Below are 12,196 nucleotides of genomic sequence, written 5' to 3'. Positions count from 1 at the left end.
TTGAACTACGTAGGGTTCCTCTAGATAAAAACATCCTTGTCATTTCTAGATACCCCCTCAGGTATCCAGAAAATCCATTTACCCTGAAAAGGCTCATCCTTTTTTCTTTTTTTCTTTTTTTTTTTTTTGCAGAGCAATGAGGGTTAAGTGACTTGCCCAGGGTTACACAGCTAGTAAGTGTCAAGTGTCTGAGGCCAGATTTGAAGTCAGGTCCTCCTGAATCCAGGTCTGGTGCTTTATCCACTGTACCACCTAGCTGTCTTTTAAATTTTTTTTTGGGGGGGGGGGGGAGGAGTTGGTTGGTTTTTTTTTTTGTTTTGCTTTTTTTTTGTTTTTGTTTTTGGCTCATCCCATTGTTAACAGAGATTTTACTATCTCATCTAAGAGATGGATAAATATTATTTGGAAAGGATTTTTATCCATTTCTAAGGTGACTAGTAGTTTTTTCTATAGTAGTCTATAGAAAAAATCTGGACATCAGTACAGGCTTTTTCCATATTCTTTTTTTTTTTTTTGTGGGGCAATGAGGGTTAAGTGACTTGTCCAGGGTCACACAGCTAGCAAGTATCAAGTGTCTGAGGCTGGACCTGAACTCAGGTACTCCTGAATCCAGGGCCAGTGCTTTACCCACTGTGCCACTTAGCTGCCCCCTCCCATATTCTTTTAGCCCAGCTGTTCTTAGGGGGCAGTATTTCTCACTCCTCAAGTCCGGTTGGGGCTGAGAGACCACACCAAAATGGCCTTTTGTTCTAAGCATGCCCACAAACTGGATGAAAATGGGGCTTCGTTCCCCTGGACTTGATAGCATGGGGGTCATCATGGATCAACCACCGGATGTGTGCCTGGTAGAATCTCTGCATTCTACTGACCCATTGTGAAATCAGAAATGGGAGTCTATGGGTTAAAATTGTAGAGCTAGGGGTAAGGATGAAAGTAGGAAAAATAGTCCTATGGCACAAGGAGCGAACATAGAAAGTAAAAGCAAGGTATCAGACAGTATAGAAAGTAGAAAAAACCACTTGATTTGGAGTTGGGGGACTGAGTTTAAACTCCACCTCTTCCATTTGCTCTCTGTGTAGACCTCAGTTTCTTTATTTAAACCTTTAAGGCCCCTTGCACTTCTAAACTTATGACCTATAATGTTAATTAAGGAAATAAATTGAACCATGTAAAGGGTTTACTAACAGGCATAGAACCCAGAGATTATACCCTAAAAGAAAACACCAGTGTATTGTTTTGTATTCTTCAAAGTTCCAAACTTTTTAAAAATGATGCTGGGAGGGGAGTACATTTCCTTTGTTTTGCTGAATGTTTCTTTGGGTGGTAGGGTTGTGGGTTGGGGACTCCTTTTAAAACAGAATTGCTGTGACTTTTAAAAACCACATGTACAATGAGACCATTAAAAATAAAAAAGGCAATAATAACCAGTTAAAAGGAATAGAGAACTGGATGTTAACAGACACCTGGGATGAGTTACTACAGTTGAGTACTATATTTAGCTTTGAACTTCTTGGCCGCTCTCACAGAGATGGAAGCACTTTGGATAGGTTCTGAGTTTAAAAAAAAGACCAAAACCAGTAATGGTGATTTTACGGTATAGATAAGTACCCTCAAAGATGTATGTTTCAGATAAACTTAGCTTCCCAAAGGAGCCCATTTTAAAATAAAATGATTTTGAAACATTTCCTAGTCCTAAGCTCCAAGAAAATCTTACAAAGCATTTTCTCCAATATTTAAGAACATAGAATTGTTTTTCAAAGTAGCACTGAGTCTGAACTCAGTGGTCTGAAATGTTTGGGGAATGTGCACTCATGTGTAGACCGTTGACATGTGGCACAGGTTGGCTTTGGACAACTTGTTTGACCTTCTTGTGACTGCATGGGATTTCTTTGAGACATCTCAAACAAAAATTCTTAAAAGAAGACAGTGCCAGCAGAAAGTGCCCTGAACATGGGTTACCTTCGGGATAAGCTCATTTGCTGGCATAATCAAGCTCGTGGATTGCCAGTGCTTCCCATTAGTCAAAATCTCTTGTAGAGTTTTCTGAGTTCTTCAGAAAGGTGACTAGCTTTTTGCTAACATCATGCAAAGCCGCTCCTAGATGCCAGTTTCTCCAAGTCATGTTTTGGCACGTAGACCCTGGAAACCTTTCTGGAGCCAACTGTTGTCAGTGCTAACACATGCCCTTTACATCCACATTCTTTAATTGCTTCCAAAAGCCTGTCTGATAGGTTAGTGATTCGGAGCCCTTCATGAGAGGTGGAAGGTCATTGGTTAGTTTCTAGCAAGGTTTGTTTTTTTGGGTTTTTTTTTATTTCCATCTTCTCCCTTCCAGTGGTAGGATCGCTGGGTAGCTAGCTCACACAGGGCTTCATTTTTGCCATGGGCAAATATCGGCTGTACGCAGTCTTACCTGCACCTCTCCACTCCTGTATGAGGAATATTATTGACCTCATATGAAAGTGTGCCTAAGGCTTTTTGCAAATGAGTCTGATTTCCTCTCGGGCTCCTCAATTAGAAGGCAAACGAGTAAGTCTCCAGGAGATGTCAGAGCTCTTCTGGTGAGGTAAGAAGCAGACCTTTTCCCCTTTGTTTTGTTAGCAGAATCTAAATGTCCCAGTGACTGGGACCACATCCTTGTGGGTCCACCGGGTTGTGGGTAATATGAAAACCAGTTGGCCCTGATTATTTCATGGTCTGATTGTGTTGCTCCCCACTCTAGGTGAGTGTCCTGACTGACCAGGTAGAAGTCCAGGGGGAGAAGATCCGGGACTTAGAAGTCTGCCTGGAAGGGCACCAGGTCAAACTCAATGCTGCTGAAGAGATGCTTCAACAGGTGAGGCTGGAGACACCGAGGAATCCTAACCTGTTACTGAAAAACTGCAGATCTAAGGGTTACTTAAAATCAGAGCCTCAGGCGGGTGGATTAAAAGAGCAGGATTTAAAAGAATTAGAAGCGATTTTCTTGCTCTTCGCCAAGAACAAGAGCACAGATTGGTTAGTTTCTTGTCAACTCAGGAAGGTCACTTCAGTGGCCGGTCAGTAAAAAAGCTTCTGTACAGCAAGCGTCATGAGAAAACGGCCAGATGGACATGTACTGAAGGCAACGGAGAGCAGGCAGGGGAGAGAGCTGGGCAACAGGAGTCGCTGTTAGGAGGGAGCCCAGGGAAGAGGACTGGTCCCAGCAGCAACCATGGGAGGGCAGAGGGCAGAGGGCAGAGGGGCTGGCGTGAGGGGGGCAGGGAGGCAGCCTGCCATGGTGAGTAACCTGGGAGTGAAGTGGGGGAACAAGGCTCTCCACAACCTGTTGAGCAGGTTAAACTTGGCAGTAAAGTAGAAATTTCTCCGAAGTTAATTCAGTACAACAACCCTCCATTGTCAGATTTAACCCGAATATCGTCAGTGGATTCATTTTAGCCCAACACAGGTTTTTGAGAGAATGACTTTGTCGGGTAATCCAGAGGTTGGTTCCTAGAACCAGCTGGACTTTGGTGAGGTGTGTAGGCCCTGAGTGAGTTTCAGTTTTAGGAGTGGGGGTGGGGTAAGGACTGGACCGGAAAGCAAAGTCAATGTGTTTACGTGTCAGATCCTAATTACCTCGAGAATGGCACAGAAGTGCTTCTGCCTTTCTCCTGTGCCATCCAGCAAGTGCCTGGGGTTAGAGACGCCAGGAAAGCTTGTTTGCAAAAGAAACAAGGAACAATAGAAGGAGGAGAAGGGAATTTCAGAGAATATGCTATTGGCAGGTGACAGTTTGGGCACTCCATGGCTTCTACTAATTGAGCCAGGATTTTTTTTTCTTTTAATGCTTTATCAACATAGAGACAGCACAGGATATTGAATAGAGAACTGGCCTCACGCTGAGCAAGACCTGAATTGAAGTAAGGGCTTGACTTTGACCCTGGACATGGGTCACTTAATCTGTGCCCCCAAGCAACTATCATGCTATGCAGAACTATGCAGAACTCATCTTGCTGCTCTGTATTAGTTGAGCCAATTTCCTCATTGGGAGTTCTCTACCCCAATAACATCATAGGTGTGATTTCCACCACCACCCCTCCCCCAAAATAAATTTCATAAATACAGTTTTTTACATTGCTATCATCTCTTAATAACTGCCTCCCTTCCTTGTAACAAAGAAGAACTATTAAGCAAAGCAAACTGAACCTTTGACCATATCTGATAGTATGTACCCATATTCTACTACTCCTATCACTAAAGGGGAAGCTTTGCTTGATCATCGGTCCTCTGGAGTGAAAGTGGTCATTGCATCAATAGGAGTTCTGATGTTTTCTTTCATTCACAGCCTCTTTCTTGGTTCTTACTTGCTCTGTATCAGTTCATACAAGTCTCTTAATTCTTCGTATTTGTCATTCCTATTGCGCACGAATATTCTATTACATTCATATACTGCCTTTTTTTTTCACCCATTTCCCAACTGATGTGCACCTAATTTGTTTCCCTTTTTTTTTTTCTTCAGGTTAAGATTGTCTTTCTAAACCTCTCCTAAGAATGGGTCTTAGCATTTCACTCATGCATAAAATGTCAGTTACCAGAATATGTATTAATTTGTCAGATTTGTATAGATTTACTATGAGAGAATATTGTATAGAACAAGCACAACTGAGGCTAGTATATGTATGTGTGTATATTCTGTGTGTGTGTGTGTGTGTGTGTGTGTGTGTGCGCGCGCGCACTCAAAAGTGTCATGTTTCCTTCCTAAGGACCACAGCATGGTATAGTGGCAAGGACCTAGAGGGGGGGGGGTGTCAAGAAACCTGGGTCCTAATCCCAGCTCTATCAGTAAATTGTTGTATGAACCTGGTGAAGTCACTTAGTCAAACTTTTTACCATTGCTATTGTTAATGACACCACTATTTTCCCATTCACATAAATGAAAACCCTTGGAATGATCCCTTCCTGCTTCTCCCTTATCTTCCTCATCTGGATTATTTGCTCTCTGCCAAGTCCTATCTAATCCCACCTTTATAGTAGGTCTCAGAACCATCCTGTCCTCTTTGTTCACATAGCCATCACCATGATCCAATTCCTGGTTACTTTGCATGTGAACTATTACAACTGCAGTTGCCATGTCTAGGTGCTTTCCCCTCAAATTGATCCTTTATAGTATCGCCATATATCTTCCACAGACACAGATTCTGTCATTCTCCACCCCCAAAATCTTATATTTCTCTTATTTCCTACTGAAAAAAAGTTCACCCTTGGCTGCTTTTCAGGGCCTTTTGCAATGTGGCCATAATTTACCCTTTCAGACACCATCCACTCCCATATATCCTTTGCCCCAGCCAAAACAATTCCCTATCGACCCCTGGGCTTTCCTAGCCCCCCATATCCCATCTCCAGCTACTAAAACCCTAGACGTTTTTCAAGGTTCATTTAAAATGACACCTCTTCCACAAGGCTTCCATTGCTTTTCCTAACTGGAGCTCTCTCCCCACTCTAAATAAACTCTTAGAGCAGTCGGCCTGTCCCACTCTTTTTTAAAAAACAAAAAAATTTTAATTTATGACATAAAACGAGCATTTCCATAAGATAGTATTTAAAAAAAGAGATGATTGCACTTGAAACTGCAAATCTTGTATGTACCACTCTTAATAAGACTTCTATCAAATACTAATTTATACTGAGGTTACCACATGCATCTACTTCTACTAGACCCTTAGCTTCTTTAGGGTTGGGACTATGTTTTAGTCCTCCTTGTATCATCCCTACTTCTAAAACATAGTAGGTACTCCATAAATATTCATTAAATAAATAGATATGTAAATCAATTTGCCTTCTCCCTGGCTTGGCTTCTCTATCTGTAAGCTATCAGGGAGGAAATAGTTTTCTTTTATATTTTTCTCCTATGATTTTGTAAACCAACAGGGTGTGTAGGCCACTCCATACAAAGAATTATGCTCAAGTCTTTGAAGGAAAGGGAATTCAATTGGTCATCTGAGGCCCCAGATTTCTAGGCTATCATTCCCTGGGGCTGTTTTCAGTTTCTTTCATTTCTTTGCTTTTTTTAAATCCACAATTTAAATTGGAAAGCTTGAGATCTGAGGATTTAGAGCCAGAAGGTACCATCACATCAAATTCCTAATATTACTGATAAGGAAACTGAGGTCCAGAAAAGTTAATGGACTTCACACAAGTAGTCAGAACTGACCCCAATTCCCCTTACTCCACATTCAACTGAGTGCTCTTTAAGAACTACCACAGGGGCAGCTAGGTGGCGCAGTGGATAAAGCACCGGCCCTGGAGTCAGGAGTACCTGAGTCCAAATCCGGCCTCAGACACTTGACACTTACTAGCTGTGTGACCCTGGGCAAGTCACTTAACCCCTGTTGCCCTTTAAAAAAAAAAAAAAGAACTACCACAAAATAGCCAACCTGGAAACTTAGAAAACAAAACATCTCTTCCAAGGATTGACACCAGCATCAACCCTGGCCAGCTCTGACAACTCTGTTCATGAAAAAGAAGCCAAATTTTTAGTTTCTCCAAGATGTAACTTTATTAAGCCCCTTGAGGGCAAGCTCTATATCATTTCTGCATTTGTGTCTCCAATATCTAGCGCAGTACTTATCAATTATCAAGCGCTTAATAAGCTTTTAAAAAATTCATTCATCATCTTAATTTTTTTTTACCATTTTTGCTCGGAACACTATGTTCTCTTTTGTGTGGGAACATTTCAAGCACTGAATGGAGTTGCTTTGTGTCTCTAGCCAAAAAAGGGAAGAGTGTGATAAGAAACCCCTAGCAGAGGAGAGCATTTGTGCTAACTGTGTGCCAAACTGCCCCTGAGGTCGTCAGTCCTGTGACTGCATGGTGTGTGCATTTGTGGACTCAAAGGGTAAAAAGTGGCTTGTGGACTTGACAGATGAGCGTTGGAAAGAGTCTGTGGAAGCTGAGGCTTTGGGAAGGCCAGGCTAGAAACGGCCAAGGCAGCTAGCTGAGTGACAGTAGTTCACTTGTTTAGCTTAGTTTTTCTTAGGATCAGCTTTACAAATTCTTTTTCAAATTTGCACTCTTGTAATATCCCCCTAGTCCTGAAGCTTAAGTGGCTTCCCCAACATATGCAGTTCAAATGTCATTCAAAGAATCTTGTTGATTGAATTTTTTTTACTTTTCTAGAGTATGAAAGGGTTGAGATCCTTTGCTGTCTTTTTTTTTTAAATAAATCTTCTTTTTACTTTTGTTATGTAGGTTTGGTTAAGGTGATCACACTTAAGATTTCTGAATGGCTGGAGGAAGTGAACACCTAAAAAATAACTATTCCTTATCTAGGCAGTTTACAGGTATGAGCAAATGGAAGGTGACCTCTCTGGTTGGTGGTTTGTTGGGTAGTAATGTTTTTACCCTTTTCATTTATCCTTAGATTTATCACACTGCCCAGACTTCATTGTAAACCACTGAACTTGGGTTGAGTAGACTCCACTTTTTCCAAGGACCAACTAAAAGACATGTATTTCTTTTTCTTGGAAAACTTGAGTGGGTAAAAGTCATTGAGCTGTTTTTAGTGAAAACCCAGCATTCAAGGCAGAGTGGTTATTTACTGTTCTCCATTTGTACTTACATTGGTCCAAATGAAGGCTATTCTCATATTTTCCCTCTACTCCCAACCCAAACCCCTGGGTTAGATGTAGATGGAAAATGTCCTTCATTTATCTTTGGTAAAAAAAAAAAAAAAGGCAGTAATAAATATGTGTTTTCATTTCCCACACCTTCTTGGCTAATGGCCTTCCCTTTTTACAAAGAAAAATAACTACACACAATTAACCAACATAATGGCTGCTGCTTTTAACATATCTTACATTCCTTCCCTGTTGTTCCCCCATTTCTACTAAAGGAAGAGAGGCAGTTTCTCCCCTTCTGTTCTCTATGGCCAACACTGGTCATCACGATTATTCACCATCTGATTTCCTTTCAGTTATTACAGTCATAATCTATATTGTTCTATTCATCCTGCATACTTAGCTTCATTGGTTCATTCAAATATCTCCATATTTCTTTGAATTTCTTACATTTATTTGTGTTTTGGGGGCATATTAGTATTCCATTGCATTTATATGTGGCAGTTGATTTAGCCATTCTCCAGTCGATAGGCACCCTCTTTGCTTCTGGGGAAGGCTATGTGTCTGTTTGGAGGAGATGGGGTGAGTACAATGCTACCATAAAAATTTGTGTATTTATCTTTTCTTTCTCTTCTGGTGCCATATGTGCTCTGGGGAATTTTCCTAAAATCTACTTTGGTCCTCTTCCATAAGGAAGGCCACAACACTGATGTAATGCTACCCCTTGGAATGTTTGCCTGCTGAACCCTGAATGGGTAGAGACTTGCCCACTCAAGGGATGAGTCATTTGGCTTAGAATCTCTTGGGGCTTGGTAGTAAAAAGTGATTCTGGCTCATAGCCCAGTGGAGAAGACCTGATGTAAACAATATTCCATACTCAACACGTTCTCAGTAGCCTCTCTACCCATTATTCTTCCATTGCTGAAGCACTGAGACTGGAACTGTGAGAACCATCCTACTGAGACATCCTGTTTGGGGCCATGTGCCCTTCCTCAATATTGACATTCGGCACTCTTGAATCAGAGTAAGAAGAAAAATGGTGGGGGAAGGATCGACTTTGGTACATCCTTCTGTAAGAGCAGAAAGATCCATTGGAACACCCTAATCATTGCAAAAGATGGATCTCAATGATCTTCTTATAATGGAAATCAAAATCATTTGAGAAAGGTATCTAAATTAATCTTGTTAAGGTAGTAGAAACTTCTGCCTCTGTTGTGAGACCCAAGGACTATAGGTAGTCCTGACCAGTTTACTTTAGGAAGATCAAATTTAAAACATTTTTTTTTGTTTTGTTGAGGCAATTGGGGTTAAGTGACTTGCCCAGGGTCACACAGCTAGTAAGTGTTAAGTATCTGAGGTCAGATTTGAATTCAGGTCCTCCTGAATCCAGGGCCAGTGCTCTATCCACTGCGCCACCAAGCTGCCCTAGGAAGATCAAATTTTGATCCCTCAGAGATTCACATTCAGCTTTGGAGACTGATCCCAGATGTCATTCAGTAGGCAGGTGCCGGTGGCCAGACAGTGGAGAAGACTCTGGGTTTTCTAAGTCAAAAGCTTCCAAACAGTTTAGCATGCTTTGAACATAGGAAGGAAATAGGGAGAAAAGAGAGATGAGGCATCTTTTGTGAGAGGATTGAATTCTATTAAGCAAATATTTATTGAGTGCCTCAGTCAACAAGCATTTATTAAATTCTAGGCAATATGCAGGACCCTGGGGTGTCAAGATAAAAACCCAAAATAGTCCCTGCCCTCAAGGAGTTTACATTTACATTCTATCAAGGAGACAGCACGTGTGTGTGTGTGTGTGTGTGTGTGTAACTGTTATACTAAGCAATACATCAAGTCAATCAACAAGCATTTGTTACATGCTTACTATGAATGTACCAGGAACTATGCTAAGTGCTTGGGATACAAAGAAAGGTAAAAATATGTTCTCTGTCCTCAAGAAATTCAAATTCTAAGGGAGGGCACAACATTCAAGTGGCTCTACATATAAGATACATGGAGAGTCAATCTGAGGTAATCTCAGAGGGAAGGTTCTAGCAATGGGCAGGGCATAAGGATGGAACTACCTCTGTCCTCAGTGAGAAATAATACAGCATGTACACAGTTAAGTAGTAAATGAAAAGTTATTTGAGAAGAAAGAGAATATTAACTAGAGGAAGAGAGAGATGGATGAGATCAAGGAAAAAGGAGTTAGCACCTGAACTGAGCCTTGTGGGGAGAGCATGAGGTAGCTAGGTAGCTGGGTATGGAGTGAGAAAGACCCGAATTCAAATCTGCCAGCTATGTGACCCTGGGCAAATTACTTAATCTCTGTTTGTCTTAATCCACTGGAAAAGGAAATGGTGAACCACTCCAGTATCTTTGCCAAGAAAACCCCATGAATGATATGTTCCATAGTGTCACAAAGGGCCAGACATAACTGAACAACATGGGGAGCATTATGCTAATACACAGCTGAGGTATGCATTGGAGAGTACAGGAAAATGACCATCAGTGTCTGGAAAATGACTGTGGGGTGTATAGAAGGAAGTAATATGAAATAAGGCTCCAAAGGTCAGTTGGAAATAGATTGCAGCAGGCCTTTAATGCTCAAGCTTAGAAGTTGACATTATGCATTAGTCCTAAAGAAAGTTGGGTGAACGGCATGGTCAGGTCCATCTCTTACGAAGATGACACATCGAGTTTTGTGATGCCTCTTCCTAAGGCAAGATGATTAGATACTAAAGAGGTGATATGATGTAAAGCAATGAGACAGAAGACCTGAGTTCTGAGTTCTGGCTCTGCTCGCACTCATCGTATGACCTTAAGAAAATCGCTTTTTTTCTTTGTGACTCAGTGTCTTTTCCTATCAAATTAAAGAGTTTGGCCACATCAACTCTCAGGTCCTACCTAACTATGATATTCTGTCAATCCATGCTGGGGCAATTTTTACTTTTCACCTGCTTTATGCATAGTAGACAATCAGTAAATATTTGTTGATAGAATGAACTACGAATGGGTTAGGTCCCATTTGCAATACTGCTGCCTGCAAGTCCTGGAAAAAGTCCCAGATCAAGCTTGTTTGGCTTCCAGTGGAAAAAGCACAAATTTGGGAGAGGAAGTCCCAGCCCTTCCCAAGAATGTCTAGGCAGGAAGAAGGCCAGATGCTCAAGAAATACAACAGGAGAGTGAAGCAGACAGCAAAGAGGTGATTGTGGAATCCCATGCCATAGATAATATGCTTCTTCAGCCTCACTGGATAAGCCTGATAGAGTAGTTTTTGTGCCTCGTGCAAGTGGAGAGTAGGCAAAGAATGTTGTCTAGAATAGAGCCACTGGGTAGAAGAAGCATGGCTCCAGGCTACTATGAGGCTTCTTCCTTGGGAAAAAAAAAAAAGAATCACACCCTGGATGAGGCTGCCAAGGAATAAATCCAGAAAAAGAAGGAAGAGCACCCCAATAGTGCTGCTGTCACCTTCTAAATTTTGTTCCTTGGGGCAAAGCCCCAGAGGTCCCACCCTAGTTATGGCTTTGATGCCAAGTGTTCATAAAACTCCACCCTGGAAGTGATGATGATGTGTCAGAGCCACCTGGAAGTGATGATCTTCCTTTGAGCCTTGGGCTCCCATCAGTGATCAGTGTAGAGTAGGAGGACATGAAGACCTGGTGGACTTAATTCACATTCCTGGCTGCCTGCATACCTCAGTCTATAGCTCATTCAGTTAACCAGTATTTACTGAGGGCCTATTATGAGTAAAGCGGAGGAACAATATGATGCAAAGATGCCTTTAGGAGAGGTTTCTCCCGGAGCTGTTAATAGTTAACACTTCAGTTATCAGCTAACTTCTTATGAGGGATTACTTGATAATCCATATAAAAGCAAGAATAAGATCCAGGGGGCAGCTAGGGGGCGCAGTGGATAGAGCACTGGCCCTGGAGTCACTTACTAGCTGTGTGACCCTGGGCAAGTCACTTGACCCCAATTGCCTCACTAAAAAAAAAAAAAAAAAGAATAGGATCCAGGATATGGGGTAAGATTGGAGTGATTCCTAAAGAAAGTATGTATTTAAGGTAAATGGCATGAGGCCTCCTCCTTTTTCTTATTCCCATTTAATTCTGGGTAAAATGAGGTCGCTCTGAACACTAAATGGGGTCCTGGAGGAAAAGAGACATTATCAGAAAGTAACAGGCAGTTTGGGTGGGGAAAAGGAATTCGGCCTCAGGGAAGTAGGAAAGGGCTTTGCAGAATGATTCTTATGAGCCTTCTTGCCTTTTGTAAAGCACTGACAAGATGACTGGCTTTGGAGTCAGAGGACATAGGCTCAGATCCCAATTCTGCCATTTCATCTGTCACCTTGGGCAAATCCTATAATGCCACTAGGCAGGCCTCAGTTTCCTCAGATGAAATTTTAGGGCCTTCCTAGCTCTAAATCTGGTATCCCACAAAAATATCCTCACCATTGTTTCTGTGAGACAATGCATGAGCAGCACAAGAGAATGCAGTAAAAATACAGCTTACTTCGATCTTAGCAAAGCATTTGGCATCATCTTTCACACTGGTCTTATGGAAAAATAGAGATTTAAGCTACATGATAGTCCAAGATGTTAGGTATATGACTAGTTGAGTGGCCAGAC

The 12,196-nt window shown here is 41.7% G+C and overlaps 1 protein-coding gene across 7 annotated transcripts in view; it reads left to right on the top strand.

Moving 5' to 3' along the window:
- The window catches only part of PPFIBP2 (PPFIA binding protein 2), a 208,386-nt gene that overhangs the window by 126,743 nt on the left and 69,447 nt on the right, over positions 1-12,196 (top strand). For all 7 annotated transcript variants that reach the window (XM_043971121.1, XM_043971120.1, XM_043971119.1 and 4 more), the window contains one exon: positions 2,723-2,836. In XM_043971121.1, coding sequence (XP_043827056.1) covers positions 2,723-2,836 — 114 coding nt within the window. The remainder of the gene's footprint in view (positions 1-2,722; positions 2,837-12,196) is intronic.

The sequence above is a fragment of the Dromiciops gliroides genome, chromosome 6, assembly GCF_019393635.1.
Source record: "Dromiciops gliroides isolate mDroGli1 chromosome 6, mDroGli1.pri, whole genome shotgun sequence".
Lineage (NCBI taxonomy): Eukaryota > Metazoa > Chordata > Mammalia > Microbiotheria > Microbiotheriidae > Dromiciops > Dromiciops gliroides.
This window is presented reverse-complemented; position numbering and strand designations above follow the sequence as displayed.